This window comes from Heterodontus francisci, chromosome 2 (assembly GCF_036365525.1).
Source record: "Heterodontus francisci isolate sHetFra1 chromosome 2, sHetFra1.hap1, whole genome shotgun sequence".
Taxonomy (NCBI): Eukaryota; Metazoa; Chordata; class Chondrichthyes; order Heterodontiformes; family Heterodontidae; genus Heterodontus; species Heterodontus francisci.
This window is the reverse complement of record NC_090372.1, coordinates 7,996,648-8,017,900: the sequence shown is the minus strand read 5'-3', so window position 1 is coordinate 8,017,900 and position 21,253 is coordinate 7,996,648. Positions and strand designations below refer to the sequence as shown.

General features: G+C 41.0%; 1 protein-coding gene across 8 annotated transcripts in view; it reads right to left on the bottom strand.

The window, feature by feature from the left end:
• Positions 1 to 8,582: 8,582 nt before the first annotated feature.
• Positions 8,583 to 21,253, bottom strand: part of relch (RAB11 binding and LisH domain, coiled-coil and HEAT repeat containing) — a 107,342-nt gene continuing 94,671 nt past the window's right edge. For 5 of the 8 annotated variants that reach the window (XM_068053841.1, XM_068053852.1, XM_068053870.1 and 2 more), the window contains 3 exons: positions 18,900 to 18,988; positions 14,608 to 14,678; positions 8,583 to 9,784 (listed from right to left, as the gene is read on the bottom strand). In XM_068053841.1, the coding sequence (XP_067909942.1) occupies positions 9,664 to 9,784; positions 14,608 to 14,678; positions 18,900 to 18,988 (281 nt within the window). In that variant the 3' untranslated portion in view covers positions 8,583 to 9,663. Of the gene's footprint in view, positions 9,785 to 14,607; positions 14,679 to 14,703; positions 15,928 to 18,899; positions 18,989 to 21,253 lie in introns of those variants that run through there. The other 3 variants (XR_010977160.1, XR_010977164.1, XM_068053860.1) reach the window with 3 other exon arrangements.

Sequence of the window (21,253 nt, the reverse complement as noted above, 5' to 3'; positions counted from 1 at the left end):
TAAGAACTTGTTGGACTTACATATTAAATGCCCATTAAACTTGCTGTAGAAAGGGGAGGTGGTGGCGTAGTGGTATTGTCACTGGACTAGTAACCCAGAGACCCAGGGTATTGCTCTGGGGACATGAGTTCAAATCCCACCACAGCAGAAGGTGGAATTTGAATTCAATTAATAAATCTGGAATTAAAAAGCTAGTCTAATGATGGCCATGTAACCATTGTCAGTTGTTGTAAAAACCCATCTGGTTCACTAATGCCCTTTAGGAAAGGAAATCTGCTGTCCTTACCTAGTCTGGCCTACATGTGACTCCAGACCCACAGCAATGTGGTTGACTCTTACATGCCCTCTGAAATGGCCCAGCAAGCCACTCAGTTAGGGCAATTAGGGATGGGCAATAAATGCTGGCCTGGCCAGCGACGCCCACATCCCATGAATGAATAAAAAAAAAGTTAAGGCTGGTAATTAAGAATGTAAGTACCCTTTTAACATGATAGTTACTAATGCAACACCAATCAATCTCTGCTCCAGAAAAGGAACAATTTAAACTGTTCAGTTTAATTCCTGCATTGTTTAGAGATATAGAAAAATACTAATTTTAATTTTTTTCTGTCTGTTTCCTCTCTCTCAATCCAATTTTTCTTCTCTCTCATTGCCTGATTTGACTCTAATTCACCCTATTTCCTTTTCTGTCATTGCTGTTTCTTTGTCAGTCCTTAAAATGTAAGGTTAAAACATAGAACATAAAGGAAATAGACTGTTGGTCCAGTCGTTCACCAAGGTCTCAGATGTCCCATTGCCCTCGTCACAGCCTTATGAGCTCACACTTCCAGCAAGGTAAGGCACAAAAAAATTTTTAAGCTGAAGGGTGCAGAAAAAAGTCTAACTAATGATGCCTCATGGGGGATGCTTCACTCACACAAGATTTAGCCCAAGTTCCTATTTCTCTTGTGATGCTGCAGATAGGAGCAGGCAGTTGAATATGTAGTCATGTCGGCACTGGATTTGTAGAACATTGCAGTGAAAAATATGCAAGAGGAACAATTCCTTAGAATACAAAAGAAACTTTAGGGCCACACAGTGGCACAGTGGTTAGCACCGCAGCCTCACAGCTTCAGCGACCTGGGTTCAATTCTGGGTACTGCCTGTGTGGAGTTTGCAAGTTCTCTCTGTGTCTGCGTGGGTTTCCTCCGGGTGCTCCGGTTTCCTCCACATGCCAAAGACTTGCAGGTTGCTAGGTTAATTGGCCATTATAAATTGCCCCTAGTATAGGTAGGTGGTAGGGAAATGTAGGGACGGGTGGGGATGTGGTATGGATATGGGATTGGTGTAGGATTAGTATAAATGGGTGGTTGATGGTCAGCACAGACTCGGTGGGCTGAAGGGCCTGTTTCAGTGCTGTATCTCTAAACTAAACTAAACTAAACTTTAAAAAGGTTCTTGAGGTGCTACTGCGACCTGAAATTTAGAACAAACCTTCACAAAACAGTGGCATTATCTTCCGATAAAATATGTATCATCCATCCAAATATAGTATCATTGTTTGGTTCAGGGAGGAGAAAGGTTGTCTGCAAAACCACGTTAATTTTGTGAAAGTACTGCTTTGTGTTCTACCAGCTATCAAAATTGCTTTATTTCCGTGGACCGTAATTCTCAGTGACTGCAGGAAAATTAAACCACTGTGTGAGTCATCAAATAGTATAGTGTGGAGGGCGGAAGTTGGCCCTTCGAGCGTGTGCTGGCTCTTTCAAAGGACAATCCACTTAGTCCCACTACCCTGCTCAAAGCCTATAACCCTGCACTCTTTTTCTCCCTCAAGTATTTATCCAATTCCCTTTTGAAGGCTACGATTGAATCTTTATCTATCACCCTATCAGACAGAGCATTAGAAATCCTAATCATCGGCAAATTTTAAAAATGTGCCCCCAAGTCCAAGTCATTAATGTAAAAAAAAACAGCAGTGGTCCTAGTACTGACCCCTGGGGAACTCCATTCTATACCTCACTCCAGTCTGAAACAGTCTGGACAGAGTGACTGCTGAAATATTTAAAAAAAAAATCTGTGAACCCATCCTAAATTCCAATCCCAACAACATTCGACTGGATGTTCATAATTTGAGGTAGCTGGAGGCTATAATCATCACAAGAAAGTTTACCTTCCACAGCTATAAGCATTTCCTCTGACACCAATACAGAAAATCGGAACAGGAAAAGGCCTTTCAGTCCATCAAGCCCATTCTTACGTTGTAAGCTCATGGCTGATCTCAGTGGTACAATGGTACTTATAAAATGTTCTGTTTTAATAGCAATTGGATGATAGCAGTTTCAGAAATTAGCTACTATTTTCCTTGTATCTATCTTCCCTTCCACAAAGTCATCTGACACAAGCATCTGGAGAAAATTAACCTACAATAACAGGGTTGTAGCTATGCTGTTTTGTACTCTCTAGCAAGGTACTGCTAGAGAGTACCTTGCTCTATGGCAGCGAGGCCTGGACAACGTATGTCAGCCAAGAGCGACGTCTCAATTCATTCCATCTTCGCTGCCTCCGGAGAATACTTGGCATCAGGTGGCAGGACCGTATCTCCAACACAGAAGTCCTCGAGGCGGCCAACATCCCCAGCTTGTACACACTACTGAGTCAGCGGCGCTTGAGATGGCTTGGCCATGTGAGCCGCATGGAAGATGGCAGGATCCCCAAAGACACATTGTACAGCGAGCTCGCCACTGGTATCAGACCCACCGACCGTCCATGTCTCCGCTTTAAAGACGTCTGCAAACGCGACATGAAATCCTGTGACATTGATCACAAGTTGTGGGAGTCAGTTGCCAGCGTTCACCAGAGCTGGCGGGCAGCCATAAAGACGGGGCTAAAATGTGGCGAGTCGAAGAGACTTAGTAGTTGGCAGGAAAAAAGACAGAGGCAGAAGGGGAGAGCCAACTGTGCAACAGCCCCGACAAACAAATTTCTCTGCAGCACCTGTGGAAGAGCCTGTCACTCTAGAATTGGCCTTTATAGCCACTCCAGGCACTGCTTCACAAACCACTGACCACCTCCAGGCGCGTATACATTGTCTCTCGAGATAAATTGGCCATTGTAAATTGCCCCTAGTGTAGGTAGGTGATAGGGAATAAGGGATTACTGTAGGGTTAGTATAAATGGGTGGTTGTTGGTCGGCACAGACTTGGTGGGCCGAAGGGCCTGTTTCAGTGCTGTATCTCTAAATAAAATAAATAAATAAATAATAAATAAGGAGGCCAAAGAAGAAAAGACTCTCTAGCAGATATACTGTGTGAGATCTAATGGTACAGCAGAGTTTTGTACTGCAATTCTAATGCAGGGACTGCACAACTACCACACATAGAATGGCAGAGCATAGCGATCGATCCAAAATCTTGATTTTCATTTGATATTTTTGAATCAGTACCTGTGTAATCCAGATCCTCCTCAGCTGGTTGCTTTCCCACCAGTGCTAAATCAGATGAAAGCCAGGAGAAAATGTGATCAGATTTGTGACTGAATCTTATTTATTTAGCCACATTTTTATTCTCAGGATTTGATAAATGCCACAGGATACTTGTGGATGCTGATCAAACAATGCAAAAAAAACCCTCAACTACACCTGTGGAACTGCCTGGTCATATACACATTGCTCAGCCATACTATAGGGATTGACTTGCTGAGGTTAGATTACAGTAGTGCAGAAATGGTTTGAAATGTTCTCATTTGGAGATTAATACATACTGGTGTTGCATGAAACTGCTTGTAAATTATATTGACTTCTAACATCTGTAGAGGTCAGTTGAAAACTTAAAATTCAATAACAGTATCAGTTACACGTTACACTAAATTGAGAACTGTGGCAGGAGAGAGGATGGAAAAGGATGACATGAGATCAAGGGCCGGATGTTTCAGTGGTAATAACAGTGAAACTATCAGCATTCATCGTCATTACTCCACTGAAACAGACAGCAGCTTTGGGAGCCCGCACATGCGGAGGATAACATGGAAATCCAAAAGTGATTCTATCAGTGATTCTCCAGAAAGTGCATCATTGAGGTCTCCACAACCCTCCACCCCGAGACTGCAATTGATTGGGAAATCTGAACGGACGACAACTTCCACACTTATGCTGCTAGTCTCACTAAAATCTGTTGAGGAAGTTACACCTTGTAGAATGAGGTGTAACTGGGTTTTTAACATTGTACTAACCTCATAATTACTGCTAAACACCCTCCCTGGCCCTGAATAGCTAATTATATATTTGTGGAATGTCAGACTTTTCCATTACGATAAAAAAATTGCCATATTAAATTTTTAGAAGTTTTTCTATATATATATATATATATTAGCCTCCATCTTAAACCAATCAATTATTTATTTCACCATCTGAAAATTTAAATTAAAAGTGAAGTATATTAAGTGTTTTTTGGTTTGCTGTCCAAGAATACTTCTCTGTGATTGGCTGCTTATCCTGTTTGCTGACATCACTTCTGCTGCATGCGTGGAGATTCACTTGATGGTGCCAGATTTAAATTGGTCAGGAAAGGGGAAGTTCGCACCACACAAAAAAGAAATAAGAACAAAAAAAAAAGAAAAAAATCCGCTTGAGGTTTTTGGGCAGCTTTCTTCAAGGTCAGCAATGACTGCCTTTGTTTTGCTGCTGACTGCAAAATCCAGGTTTCATAGGACAACCTGGATGACCCTAAAGGTCTCCCTCCACTAAACCTAACTTTACAATCTTGCTAATGATTCTAAATAAGGAACACATTGCATACAACAGTAATATACAGTTACATAAATCACTCCATCCTGAATGTTTACAGAAAAGGAGTATATAAATAAAGTTTTAGGTCATATTACGTTTACTCCAGAATGTAATCTATAGTATTAAAAATAGAATGTCTAGAAGTTTAAACATGAAACAAATCCAGGAAGAACAAATACTGCCTAATGTTACGTGGATGTTGAATGTGCCTTACATACTACCTGATAATCAAGAGCGCTGAAAACACACACCAAAATAATGATTGTTCATTTAATGGCAGGTTGTTTTCCCCTCAGGCTAATCTATAGTTAGTGTCTAATTTTTGGGAGGGGGGTTTAAAAAAAACTTTTAATTAACTGCCTTACAATGGTTGTCCACAAAGTATTATCAGTATTATTTAGTAGAGTTCTGTTCTTACTGTCAAACTTCTGAAGTTGTTACTTGCATAGTTTGCAATTGACACCTGTGTGGTTTGCAAGTCTACGTGGTGTAGCACTTCAAATAATGTCGATATTACATCTCTTCCAATTGTGCATTGTTGACAACTGTTTGAAAGTTAACCCAACCAAACGGTTTTTGAGTGTTTATAGTTTTCTCCGTGAAATTTTCTACCTTTTGGAATTCCCCAAACTACCAATGTTCCTGGGATGGCATTCTGCTGAAGTCAGCAGAAAGTGTAAACTGTCATTTAAAAGAACAAAGTGGGATCATACAAGATCTACTTATTGACTACCACAGGGTGAAAACTTAGTCCAGAATCACTCAAAAATGGTTTAGGGTCTTGCAATTTTTTTTTGGTGGGGGTGGGGTGGTGGGGGTAGGAAGGAGGGAGTGCACTTTACAAAGTATATTACAAAGCCATTGCAGCAAACTGCAGCCATAATGCAGGATTAGATTCTACACATTGCTTAAATCCTTTTAGAACCTTTTAATTTGGACATGTGCAGTTTCAAAATTTTGTTTTAGATAAGCACATAGATATTTTAAAGTGAGCCACTCCATTGACATTTTTCTGAGTTTCTAGTCTGCCTTATGTGCGAGTGCAGCACTCCACAATAATCAGAAAGGTGGACACATATTTGATTTTATCTAGGGAAGACCACTGCTAGGAGATCTTCCGATGATAGCTTTGATACCTATGAAGTTAACAAATGCGAATATGGCATAAAGACTTGCATTTATATTTTAAAGTGTAGTCACTTCAAATGTAGGCAACTCAGCAGCAGCTCCCACAAACAGCAATGTAATAATGACAAGATAATCTGTTTATGTGAGGTTTGCTGAGGGATAAATATTGGCCTGCACATCCAGAATAACTCCTGTTTCTTTAAAGGAGTGCCATGGGATCTTTTATGTTCATCCGAGAGCAGATATTTCACTCTAAAGATGGGTAAAGATGCCCTTTCAAAAATTATGCTCAAAATAATTTGCTTTTAGGTTCCCAGCTCAAAACTTTGACTAGAAAATGCAGCACACTAAATCAATTGAGAAACACTTGAAATAAATTGGAAGCTATGCTTAGTGAGCGTACAGAATTTATCATTTGTGATTTTTGTTACATTTAGATTGCACTTTTAGCAGTTATACATTATTGTGCTTCATATTGTTATTTGTAAGTAGTTATTAGTCGCTTTAGTCTGGAATGCTGTGGTCTGTGTGGTGTCAGCTGTTTCAGAGAAATTGGCAAAGTGAGTAAGACCCAAATTTTGAATCAAAAGCCGTGAGCAACACACCTCTAATAGTAGAATACAGCAAAGATTAAGGTTCACTTTTCGGGACAGCTGTATTAAGAGATGAAGCTACTAAAAACCTTAAAACTGCCCTCTGACATATAGAAGTGTATGTGCATTTTGTACAACAATTAGACTTTGTAGTTTTTAAACACAGTTCCACCTTAAAAGCAGAATAAATTTGACATTACACCATTTATTACAATATCATCTCCAACTTACTGGCAGCAATATCACAGGAAATTGGCTAGTATGCATCAAATAGGTATACTCCGAAACGATCTGTTAGATCAGAGGAGAATGACACCAAAGCTTCACCAGTTCAAGCAGTAAAAGGATTTCCAAGAATTTCTGCCTGTGACAATAGCATTATCTACGGCAATTCTCAACTGGTACATAGACAGGGCTTTTTCTGCAGCATGGCAGAAGGGGCGGGGTGGGGGGGGGGGGGGGGGAGGGGGCGGCAAAGGGTGGAATCTCTCATGAATAGACAGTATAAAAAGGGCCATTCTGCTAATTCTTTGTGTTGGATGGTGGGCCTAGCCCAAGGGTATGCAGAGCACCCAAGAAATGCGAAAATAGGGAAAATATTTAGTAAAGCTGATCATCGTTGAAATAAAATTAGCTCATCAGATCCAATACTGGTTATTACCTCTGAACACAGTGGATGACATCGGCCAGGCTGCATTGATTGTCTAACGCCTGGTTGCCCTCAGAAGGTGGTGGTGAGCTTCTAGAACCAGTGCAGTCCCAGTTCTGATGCTGCTCTCTCAATGGTGTTGGGTAGGGAATTTCGGAAACCTGCCCCAGCAGTGAATGAATGGCAATAAATATCAATGTCAAGATGATGGTTCCATGATGTTGCTGTTCTCATCCTTTTCAGTGTTAGAGGTTATGGAGGTGATGCCGAAACAGGCATGCTGAGTTGCTGCAGTGCATCCATGAGATAGTACTTGCAGCAGCACACTGTACCCTGGTGGATGCCGAGTGCAGTGGCGGGGTACCAATCAAGGGTACTGCTCAATTAGGATGGTTTTGGGGATCTTGTGTTATTGCAACTACACCCATCCAGACAAATGGAGTATTCAATCACACTCCTGATTTAAGCCTTGCAGATTGTGGAGGTGTTGAAGTTTGGTGGTGCTGAAGTCAGGAGGTGCACCATTGTTATATGCTAACGAGCCTCCATCATGTCCTGGTAGCCACCTTGTTGATACGGCTGGTCCAGACGATTTTGTGGTCAATGGGGACTGCCTCAGTCAATGATGATGCTGTACTACATTGGGGAGGTGACTGGACATTTCCCTTTGCAGATGGTAATGACCTGGCAGACGATGAATGCTATTCGTCAACTCAAGGCTGGATGTTGCAAGCAGGCACATGGGAATTACAAATGAAACAAAACACTATCAGCAATCAACCCCACGCCTGATCCTATGTCTAAGGGAAGGTAGTTGATAGTTGGGCTGAGAATGTTGCACTGGGGCAGTAAAAATTGGCCTCAGACAACCATGACCATCTTCCTTTCTGTCATAGGAGTTGTTTTCTCCTCTCAACTCAATGACCAAGTTTGCTTGGGCATCTCCGTACCACATTTATAAGAACTGCTTTGATATCAAGGACAGTTAACTGTAACCTGTTCTTTCAGTTAGGACATATGTGCCTGGATTAAGGCTGTGAAGAGGTCTGAAGCCAAGTGGCGCTGGTGGAATCTGGTCTGGAACATTGGCAAGATTGGTGAGCAGATGTCGATGGCTCTTCCATCATCATTGGGGTGTTGCAATTGGCCAGGTTAGTTACATCCTGCTCTTTGTGGATAGGATACACCTAGGCAATTTTCCACACTGTTGGGTAGATGCCACTCATAGCTGCACTTCAATACCCTGTCAGGCAGCAGGATAAACGATGGCTAGTTTGAGTGTGTGGGTCTTCAGTACTACAGCTGGGAGATGTTCAGGGTCTGGAACGTGGCTGTGGCTAATGCCCTCCACTACTCCAGTAAATAAAACAATGAAAACAAACAACTTGATCAGTTCCTCGATACTCAAAAGACAAGAATGCCACATGATTAATGTAAAGGTACCATGGCACAGAAATACTTTTATTTTTTCAATTACTGCTCACAGAAACTATTTAAAATTACATTATTGAATGTCTAATCTACTTGTGTTTTGCATGAAATCTTTCATAACCAGCACAAACATTATAGATTTATATTATTACATAAACCTTCCAGCTAGTGAAATATAATAATCTCTGAACTTTACATGGAAAAAACATATTGCACTGTAGGTAAACAGTACACTCATGCAGTTTGTGTTTGGTACATTTGTTCAGTTAAACGTAACCGACATCCCTTGGTCACAGTTAAAACTGAGCTCAATTAAAAGCAATGCAAGAATTCAATATACACAGCCTTTCTGCAATGTCTTTATATAAACATCACAAAACAGACACGCTAATTCACATTCTTGATTTTACAAATGTAAAGTTAATCGAGAAATCGTGGCTTCTTCATCAACACAACCGAACTATTTAACTGCTATTGCAAAGAAAAAGATCATTTATACTGCAACACAACAGAAAATAGTCCCAATTTTAAAAAAAACACCAAGTGACATAACAGCTTCCTTACGGCAATTTCCAAGGTAATGCATTATGCTGCAGTCTTGCTTTCTTCTGGTCGGAAGGCACAGGAATATGCTGGTGACTTTATCATCAGTCAAGAATCCAGTCAATAAAAGCAGTCTGAATGGATCCCCCATAATTAAATACACAAATGGTTTTCACTTCATTATTTTGACACCGATGTGGAATTTACATTATATCCAAGAGGTTACAGATATAGTGCTTCAGTGTATAATACAAGTGTTTACTGTTCAAAGTCTCAATGCAGAATAAGGAAAAAAAACTGCCCATATAGGAGAAAATACTGGAAACAGCAAAAGAGGACAACAAAATACATAGACACCAACACTATCATCTTTACACCCATTACACAAGAAACAGCAAAACACACAAAAAAATATTAAGTGCAAATATCTTTGGAAGTTAGAATAAAATAATTACCAGAACAAAAATTTTTTAAAAGGCAAAAAATTTACTTCAAGTACAAGATTTTCACCCACAAGAGGTCAGTTTAGTGTAATTGGACTGTCTTCCTTCAAATCACTTCTTCCGCTGGAACACATTCGCCAACATTGCACCTGAAGTGGACAGCTGACCCATTTTATTTAAGAACCTTGTCTTTGTGTCTTCACTGACGAGACTTGCAGCAATGGACATAGAGCTTATACAACAAACATAATAAACAAAGTTTTATGTCATGTTGAATTTGGTTGCTGAAAACACAGTGTTAGTTCATTAACCATTTACATGCAATGCTATAATTCAATTAACCTTCCATCAGATCAGGATTTGCACTGGTTACTTCATTAAAGGATGCAAAGCATCAATTTTTGGTCTTTTATCACTTACCTTACTGATTAAAACTCCAAACTACTGAAGCAAAAACAAACACTAGCAGGGTTACAATAGAACAGGCTAAATACACACCAGATATGGATTGAAGACACCGTTCTACATATTTGTAAGATACTTTTCTTTTCCAAAACAAAGATTAATTGCCAATATAAAAGCAAGACTGAAGTGGTGCAACTCCTGACCCTCAAGCAAGTGCTATAAATGGTAAGGCAGGACGCATGTCTGATTTCAGTGATGCTTCCCTGAAACAGGGCTGTTTCATAGGGTAACTAGGGATGGGAGATAAATTCACTCTTGCCAATATCATCCACTCAGAACAAATGAAAAATAAGTCAATTTAGAGATACCACTCAGCATGACTAGTTTTCAGGTTGCATAAAATGTTCCCCTCATTTTGCATGTAGGGTATAGACAGCCCATCGAGTTGGGTCTTCTGCATTCTTCCAATGATATGCAGGCTCCACGCACAGGTGATCAGTTAAAGGACACCATGAATGGAGCACATTGCTTGGAACACTGATGGAAAACAGCACTTAGACCCTGTGCTTCACAAGGGAGGTTACACTCTTGCTTGGAATCTAACCCCAACTATGGGGTCTCCACTGTCAGTGGCCGAAGTCATTGCATGCATGATGGTGTGCGTGCCTAGCTCATTCTGAGAAGCTACAGGCAACAGCAGCAACATCAGTTCATCTGCAATTAACAGATTCATCAAGCAAGTCACTGCTGCACTGTTCACTGGGGAACTAATTTCCTCATGTTTCCCCTACAGGCAGGTAATGGCACAAGGAAAGGGCTGTGCAATTTTTTCTCCCCACATGCAGTATTTCTCAAAATTGATGGGGTCACTGATGTCACTCATATGGCTTTTTGAAATCCTGTACACAATCTCAACATCTTCATGAACGTCCATTTCATCCAAGTATAGATCGTGCATGACTATTAAAAACAGGATCTTGTAAGTCCCAGGCAGAAGTCATAATTCTTTTGTTGCAAGGCCCTGCAGCAGGATTATTTGATGGAGAAATTACAGCAATGTTGGCTCATTGGAAACTGAAGCTACCCTATCTAACCTCAGCTGCTGAAAGCCAGGACAGTAACAGAGCACAGATACAAGATCCATCCTTCAGATTATCCAACACACTGTAGACCATCTTGAAACTCTTCAGATACCTGGACAGATCAGGGCATGCCTTACAACATAGAGTAGGTACTTGCTGTATGCTCTACAATTTGCCATATAAAAACAAATCAGCATGGAGCATGTGGAAGAGAAGGAGGACATCCATGCACAGCAAGATGGAGCCAAGCCAGAGAAACTCCTGCAGAACCACCACAGCAGTCATGAACAGCAACAGAGCACAGATACAAAGAATTTCACGGAGATACTAAGAGTTATTGAATACTCTGTAGGCATCTTGAAACAGTGCCTTAATCTCCTGAGAAAGATGAAAAAAATGCAAAAACACAAACAAGGCAGATAGCTGCATAGCTTTTTAAGATACTTCACTCTAAAATACTCCTGTAGACAGATTGGTGACTTTGTCCAAAACTTTGATGACGAGGCCCCCAACATAAAGAACACAGAATCTAACTTTGCAGCAATGGAGGCCTCGGGGCTTATGATGACATGGAAAAAACTGTGTGCAACACCAAAGTTTTTTTTATACAGGCGCAACCTGAACTATACAAGAGTGCAACAGAAGAAGAAAATATTTTTTCTTTTGTCCAAAATAAGTTTAATGCAGTGAAGCAAACTTGAAAAGTTGAAGATATTTTATTAACTGGGTCATTCCAAGTTTTACTTATGGAAAGATGATTTCACACCAGAATGGAAGATATGGATGACATTTGAAATCAAGTGAATGATGCTCTCGTACTGACCATCAGGAGATGCCGACCATAATGCCTATCTATACTGATCCCACCTGCCTGCATTAATTCCATATCCCTCTATGCCTTTCTCATTCAAGTAACTGTCCGGATGCCTCTTAAATGTTGCTACTGTTCCTGCCTCCACCACCTCCTCTGGCAGCTCATTCCAGATACCCACTATTCTTTGTGTGAAAAATTTACCCCTTTGATCCCCTTTAAACTTCCTCCCTCTCACCTTAAATTTATGCCCTCTAGTTTTAGTCACCCCCTACCATGGGAAATGTCTCTAGGGTAGATAGCCAGAGTCTAAGTGAAAAAAAAACCGAGCAAAAAATCTTGCCCAGTTACTGCCAGCACTAGAGATTTATTACTGTCCATAAAAACTGAAATGCAAAACAGTTACTTGAAGTGATAGGGCGAGCTGCATAATTTTGATAACCTGTTGTAGCTATTGGTGACATACAAGTGTTTTCCTCCTTCTCAAGCAGCGTGTGAGTGAGATAACAATGCAACATTTCTGGATAATCAGGGCTGTAAGTTTGCACTTTGGGGAAACTGGGTGCAAATTCTGCTGGTTAAGTTACAGTTCAAGTTTCTACTAAAATCTATTAGTGTGACCACAAACATATAGTGCTGAATTTTACCAGCGCACCGCGAAGTGCCACTGCGTAGCCCCCACGATATTACGCGTGGGGGCTCATTTAAATAGAGGGGGCGGAGTGGCCACCCCCGATGATGGAGAGAGGATGGCTGCCTCGTCCCCTGCAACGACATCTGGCACCACCTCGCAGGCACGGCGGCATTTTTAAAGAGCTTCAAACCCTTAGATGACATTTACTTTTTTTTTGGAAAAGATAAAGGATGGCGCAAATGTAAGTGGAACACCTAATAACACTCTCACTGCCCTCACACACACCCCCAAGGAAGAATTGATGGATTAATTGGACATTCCCCCTCAAAAGGTTTTTTCGGTCTGATCCTGGCCTTCCCCCCACCGACCTTTAGCTACGTTAAACCTTGGCCCCTTCCCACCATCCCCCCCCCAATCGAAAGTCTTTTCCCTGCTTTCTCCCCATCCGCCCTGAAATTTGCACTCCTCCTCCCTCCCCACCTGTGTCTCGTCTCGGAACGCCGTATGAAATTCCGAAGGCGCACGCGTTGTGGCTGTCGCTAGTAATATCACTGTGGGACGGCTGCTGTGACCAGGTAAGTTCATTATCATTTAATTTACATTAAGTTGATTATTCAAATGGATGCCCCGCTGCGAGTGGGTTGTGGTGGGCTGCTCCCACAAATATTTTGCGGGCCTCCCCGTCACCATCCACGGCGTCGAGGTGCTGATAAAATCAAGCCCCTAATCGCCCACAAACCAGTGCAGCCAGCATAGTACGTCGTGACTGTCTTTTGGAATTTAAACATTTACTGATGTATTTAATAGTAGTAATCTGGTGCAGTTTTACTAATATAGCTGAATGTGGGTTTATCACAAGATTTTTTTTTTTAAACAAGTTCAGCCCTTCAACTCAGAGTAACCTAATTTTGAATTACAAAACTAATTAAAAAACTATACTAGTTTCATTGATGGACACTAGTCAGTCTTAGTACATTTAATATTTAACAAGTAAAATCTTTTAAAATGTGCCTATCAGTGCATGTACACCTAAGAAAATGAACTCAATTTGAAGAGCCTCCTTGAACAGCTACAAATGGGCACAGTCGCTGGAAACTTGCCATCCTTGTTATTTCCGTCTGAGTTTGCGGTCATTTTGTGGGCAGGGCCAGCTTCGAGAAAAATGATCGTTAAACCAGCTTTAGAGATCTGGGAAACTTAACTCGCACTTGTTGCAATTTGCAGTTGAAATTCTCTGATCTTCTGCGCTGATTTCACCCAGATCACGCTGATAAAACTACAGGAAACTCTACCCTCAAGGTGAACAGAGACAGACATTTATTTAATGACATTCAGACCCAAAGACCAAACTTTCCTGCCCTTTCAGGAATGAACTGTTGTAGAATTCTTTTTCTACCATCTAAAGTTGCTCAAGGACAATGTGAATGCTATTGTAGCAAAAACTGGGTGCTATAAAATGGTCTGAAGGGTTTTAGACTGCAACGTTTGGATGTGTTTTTAAACTCCAAGCTGAAATCAACATTCACAACTGACTTTTCCAGTTTTTTTTTTAAAAGGCAGAAAGAAATGCTCCTAATTTTACATTATAGTAAACATCCCATCCACCAAAATGTTACAGTAAACCACACTTAGATGGAACTTTTTGTCTTCCCTTCTCTCCTGAAGATATGACAAGATTCTAATAAACCCATTGCCAACCAATAGAAATGCTTAGCTTTGATGAATCTACAAAATTGAATTTTGAATGTGGTCTGATGAAATGTAACTTTTTAAACTGGATTTTCAATATTTTGAGGCACTGGAGTAAAATGGGTTATTCTCTCTCTTTCGCCCCCCACCTTAAGCTTGACTCTTTTCGAATACCAAACTTGCTCATGTAGTCACAACAAAGGGTCACTGACCTGAAACGTTAACTCTGCTTCTCTTTCCACAGATGCTGCCAGACCTGCTGAGTGATTCCAGCATTTCTTGTTTTTGTTTCAGATTTCCAGCATCCGCAGTATTTTGCTTTTATTATAGCTCATGTAGTCGCTGGGTTATGAATATTGACTTCCAGCTTTTCCCAACCCCTTTACTGTTTCACCAACACAGCACAAAGAGTACATATAATATTGAATAGTTACCTCTGGGGTTCTTGGACAGTCCTATTTTCCACCTTCAGTTCACATTCCTTAATCATGGAGCTGAGAATAACCTGAAATTATGCACAGCAAATAGCCATTCAATATCTATTCTTTTAATACAGATGGTAAATATTTGGAAACAAAAACTTGCATTTGTGTAGCACCTTCGATGACCACAGGACATTCCAAAGCAATTTACAGCCAATGAAGTACTTACAAAGCGTAGTCACTGTTATAATGTAGGAAATACAGTAGCCAATTTGTGCATGGCAAGATTCCACAAATGTGGGAAGGACCAGGTAATTTGTTTTAGTGATGTTGATCGAGGGATAAATGTTTTCCAGGACACTGGGGATAATTCCCTTGCTGCTCTTCGAAACAGTGCCATGGGATCTTTTATATCCACCTGAGGGGCAGACAGGGTCTCGGTTTAACATTACATCCAAAAGACGCCACTGACAGTGAGGCACTCCTTCAGTATTCCCCACTGAAATGTAAGACTTGACTTCTGGGCTCAAGTCTCGAGTGAGACTTGAGCACACAATCTTCTGACACAGATAGGATTTGCAATTGTATGGATCTTAAAAATGGGATAAGATATTGAAAAATCAGCATTATAGTGACCATATTGTTCAAGCTCATATCCAGCTTGCAGGATCATGGGAATTCCACAACAGCAGGAGACCACTTTGCTGCATCCTGTATGTCCCACTACACCCTCTACATTCCAGTCTTACTATTCTGCTCAATTCCCATACTTTTAATATTTTACTTCAAATGTTTATCCAAATATTCTCTCCACCAATGAGGTTGAATTGACTTCAATAACCGCTGCAGGCAATGTATTCCATATTCCAGTAATCCTTTGTGTGGAACTTTCCCTTTAAGGTTTTGGTACTAATTTGAAGTTTACATCCCCTTGTTCTATTTCATTATTGATCCAAATCTTTTTATAACTATGAATACTTCTATTACATCCCCCTTAATCTTCTCTGCCTCAGAGAATACAGCCTTCTCATAACTGCAGCCAGACATTCTTATCAGCATTCCAATGAACCTATATTGCACTTTTCCCATTGCAAACGTTCAGAGACAGGTACTTTTAGTCAAAATAATTCTCCAATCTACCAACTTAAAAAAAAGCCAATTTTCCTTGCTGACGCACAAGTCACTCAACAGGGTTGCCCCGCCCACTAGATCCTTCTGGGAGAGGGAGCAGTCTCGTGTTCTGGAATGGCATCACTAGAAACAGCGGGTTGCATAAATTCAGTCTGGCTCACAGAGAATTCCTTAACAATTCCATGAAGCCGCCACTATAGCCTGGAAATGCAACAGAAAAGTGTTTTCAATTTTAAAAGAAAATAAACTGAATAAACTAAGCAGCGATGAAAACTCAGTAAAATGTGACTGTTTGAATCTAATTTTAAGGTTTTGTTTTTCTTTTAAAACCTTAAACAGCTGTGGGACACTAGTAAGCCTCTCATTTGTTCTGATTAATTTTCCTACTGGAGAATTAAACTTCTTCATAAGCTCATACGTGACCTACTTACATTGAATTACACTGGTGTAATTACATCGCCTGGCCTGGCTGGCTTGCATGCCAGGTTGCTAAGGGAAGTGAGGGTGGAGATAGGAAGGGCTTGCCATAATCTCCAATCTTTTCTAGATGCAGAGGAGGTGCCAGCGGATTGGAAAGTGATAAATGTGACACCTTTGTTCAAGAAAGGGTGCAAGGAAATTCATAGTAACTACAGGCCACTTAGTTTATCAGTGGTGGATAAGGTTTCAGAAATAATAATTGAGGAAAAAATTAACAGGCATTTAGAAAGGTCCGAGTTAATTAAGGAGAGCCAGCATGGATTTGTAAAAGGCAGATCATGCTTGATTAATCTTATTGAATTTTTTGCTGAAGTAACAAAGAAGGTTGATGAAGGGAATGTAGTGGATGTTCTCTACATGGATTTTAAGGAAGCATTTGACAAAGTACATGAAATGCTGGTTAACAAAATTAAGGCTCATGGAATAGGAGGGTCAGTGTCAGCTTGGATAAAAATTGGCTAAAGGACAGAAAACAGCGAGTTGTAGCGAACGGTTATTCTTCAGACTGGAGGATGGTAGACAGTGGTGTTCCTCAAGGGTCAGTGCGAAGACCACTGCGTTTTTGATATATATAAATTACTTGGATTTTGGAATACAGAGAAAAATTTCAATATGTCCTGATATTACCAAACTTGGGGGCCTGGCAGTAAGGATGATACCAATCGACTGCAAAAGGACATAGATCAGTTAGCAGAATGGGCAGACAAGTGGCAGATCGAATTTAATGCTGACAAGTGTGAAGTATTGCATTTTGGCAGAAGGGATAGAGAGGGGCAATATATTATATACTAAATGGCACAGTTCTAAAGAGTGCACGCAGGAATAGAGGGATCTGTGGGTTCAAGTTCATCTTTGAAGGTGGCAGGACGTATTGAGAGAGTAGTTAGCAAAGCATCTAGGATCTTGGGCTTCTAAATAGAGGTATCAAGTACAAAAGCAGGGAAATTCTGCTGAACCTTTATAAAGCGCTGGTTAAGCCACAGCTGCAGTATTGCATCCAGTTCTGGTCACCACACTTCAGAAGGGTGCAGAGAAGATTTACCAGAATGGTTCCAGGGATGAGTGAGTTTAACTACAAGGTTAGGTTGGAGAAGCTGGAGTTGTTCTCCTTGGAGCAAAGGTGGTTGGGTGGGGCGGAGGGAGATACGATAGAGCTGTACAAGGTGATGACAGGTTTAGATAAGGTAGACCAAGAAAAGCTGCTCCCATTAGCTAATGGTATAAGGACTAGGGGACACAGATTTAAGGTTTTGGGCAAGAGATGCAGGAGGGGCGTGAGGAAGAACTTTTTTAATGCAGTGACTGGTAATGACCTGGAACTTACTGCCTCCGAGGGTGGTGGAAGAAGAGACGATCAATGATCTCAAACTGATATTGGATGGGCACTTGAGGGAAATAAACTTGTAGGGTTACGGGGATAGAGCGGGGTAAATGGCACTGATTGGATTGCAGAGAGCTGGCATGGACCTGCATATAAAGCAGGCATAGCCGATTTAACAAAGGGAGCCATAGCCTTTGAGTGAGCATGGACTCCAAATAAATATGGCTGGAGTGTGACACTCAGATCTGGATTATTATGGCACCTAAAGACAAATAGCATCTTACTTTTTTTTTTGGATACCAACTATTATCCACTGCTGAAAGTGGGAATTACTAAAAATTCACACTACTCTGCTCAATAACGGGCCCATTACAAGAGGCTCCAAGCTGGTTTCGTCATCTGTGACGCAAGGTCCTGCCCTGTAGGGACTCATCGTGGGTTCTTTAAGGAGTTACCAGGATTACTGGATTAAAGATTTTGCCATGAATCCCTTCACAAGAGGACGGATGGAGCAACGCAAATTGAATAATTTAAAACCATCAAGCAAGAATATCAAACAAACTTGACTCTTGCAGACAGAAAGGCAGACTGAAGCATAACTTGCAGCAGTTAGTGTACAAGGCAATACTTCACTAGCTTAAGTACTGGCCCATGCTCCCTTGCTGAAGCTTGTCCACAATACAGAAGGGCAGATGCCAACTAGCATAGAATTATCACCATCAAATCAAACCAAATGCAAGATGAGAGCTGGAGCCCAATCTGTCTGATATTTGACTTAGTTTATTGCTTTTCAAGGTCCTATACTTCATTCTTTGTTTGACCATGAGGACTTGAGATTGAATTTGCACCAGAGCAAAACAATTTGGATTCGGAAAAGTCTTTGTTAACTTGTGAAGAGTCAAACAACATCTTCATATGCAAGTCCCATGGAAAGAATAAGCTAGAGGCAAATATAAAAAAAAAGCAAGTGTAACCATGGCAGTAAAACATTAGACAAGACTGTTTCTTTACACTCCCTCTCCCCCTCAAGCGTGATGTAGAAATTTGCATTAGACAGTTTGAGAGATCTGAAGTGTAATTGACGGGAAGGGGTGTGAACGCCTGGAGTTGCAGGAGCTTTACTCTGCAATGGGTTCATATTGTACTTAACCCAAGATGGCCCAATGCTGACTAGATGCCCAAAATGGAAAAAACACCCTATTTACCTACAATGGCATCCCTCACTTTGAATTTGGGTGTTGGGGATTTGGAGGAGGCCGGGGGTGGGAGGGCTGTCCTCAAATGATAAACTAGTTTTTTGTAAATGATTCAAGTCCGAGTACTTTTCAGCACAGAAAAAGGAACCTGGTGCACTTGATTTACAGGTACAAACCTCATGCTCTGGAGAGAGGTGCTCCATATCTGTTCGCAAACACTTTAGGCCAGGGAGAAAATGACACACCATCAGTTCTTCTGAAATAACTGCAGACAACTGTTAAGGAATATTACCCTCCATTTTCACTTCAAAATATACTGACTAATTCCTATCCATTTTAAGGCCATCAAATACCTTTAGTTTTTAAACCATGAGTAGACTTAAGCACACTACAGGGTTATTTTAAAAATAAACCGTACCTGGTTTTTAAGGATAAAAATATTTTTCTCTGGTGTCAAAGAAATGTGAAGATGACAAAACAAAAGTAAAATTTATGCCAAGCCATCGCACGGCTACCGATCTATCGCCCATCTTTCCTGGGTCAGTAGTTAAGTTGTGAAATTTTACATCCTGACATTACAGATTATTCAACAAAGCACTAGTGCTGAAAATAAGGCAATGCATTAAAAACTAAAACTAAACATCAGGAATGATCACCATGAAAGAAAGATTCCAATACACATCGGGTTACAAAATTGTGGTTCTTCTTCTCTTCTTTGGCCTCCTTGTCTCGGGAGACAATGGGTAAGCGCCTGGAGGTGGTCAGTGGTTTGTGGAGCAGCGCCTGGAGTGGCTATAAAGGCCAATTCTAGAGTGACAGGCTCTTTTGACAGGTGCTGCAGAAAAATCTGATTGTTGGGGCTGTTACACAGTTGGCTCTCCCCTTGCGCTTTTGTCTTTTTTCCTGCCAACTGCTAAGTCTCTTCGACAAGCCACACTTTAGCCCCGCCTTAATGACTGCCCGCCAGCTCTGGCGAACGCTGGCAACTGACTCCCACGACTTGTGATCAATGTCACAGGACTTCATGTCGAGTTTGCAGACGTCTTTGAAGCAGAGAAATGGATGGCCAGTGGGTCTGATACCAGTGGCGAGCTCGCTGTACAATGTGTCTTTGGGGATCCTGCCATCTTCCATGCAGCTCACATGGCCAAGCCATCTCAAGCGCCGCTGACTCAGTAGTGTGCATAAGCTGGGGATGTTGGCCGCCTCGAGAATTGTGGTAAATCGTGATTTAATGGGGTACCTCGGTTTCTAGCCAAACATAAAAAGTTCTTTGAAGTTAATAGCTGTGAAGAATAAGCCCCAAGTAACTGATCTGTTCCCTATGAATTCGTTGAAACCCATAAAACCACAAAACTTGTAAGGAGTTCATGATTTGTGGAATAAATGTAAAATGATCCAACAGCTTATGGCCTAATGGACGATTCTTAGAAATGATCTTGAGGCCAAAAGATTCAGATTTTTAGTTTTATGTAAACATTGGACATCATGAAAAGAAAAATCAGTATTCTTCAAATATCTTTCATTGCCTACATATCTTAGGATAGACCCATTACCCAAAGAATCATGAATTTGACAAGTCATGTAACCATCATACAATCCAATGTTGCAGAAACAGATGAAATTCTAATTAATTTTTCCATAAACTTGCTGCCATGTCAATTACCATAAAACAAAGGAAATTAATTGTCAAAATTAATCATTACCACTCTTTCAACTTCTGGATGGAAAAAAAAGGAAGGAATCAGGTATGCAGAAGAAATGGGAAAGATCACCAAAAGGCAATCTAATTTACTTCCTTGTTCATTTCGCTTCTGCATTTTACAAAAAGTGTATACAGATTTGATAAGATTGCCTTCAGAACCTATGCACTGAAAGATGTTGTTTCTTTGGAAGATCAGACAGCAGCAAATTGAAAGCAAGTGAAGATTAATTCACATACTATCCTACAAATCGAGCCCAAAAACAGAGACCACAGCCTGAATGGAATGAGCTTTCAGCATTCCAAACCCAATCCAACAATCAAATTCTGATGAAAGGCAATCAACCTGAAATGTTAACTTTCTCTCTTCACAGATACTGCCAGACCTATTTCCAGCATTCTCGCAGGTTTGGAAGGTGCTGCCTAAGTAGCCTTGGTGCATTGCTGCAGTGCATCTTGTAAATGGTACACACTGCTGTCACTGTGCATTGGTGATGGACGGAGTGAATGTTTGTGGATGGGGTGCCAATCAAGCAAGCTGCTTTGTCCTGGATGGTGTCAAGCTTCTTGAGTGGTGTTGGAGCTGCAACCATCCAGGCAAGTGGAAAGTATTCCATCACACTCCTGACTTGTACGTTGTAGATGGTAGACCGGCTTTGGGGGGTCAGGAGGTGAGAGTTACTCACCTCAGAATTCCTAACCTCTGACCTGCTCTGGTAGTGATGGTATTTATATGGCTACTCCAGTTCAGTTTCTGGTCAATGATAACCCCCAGGATATTGATAGTGGGGTATTCAACGATCGTAATGCCATTGAATGTCAAGGAGT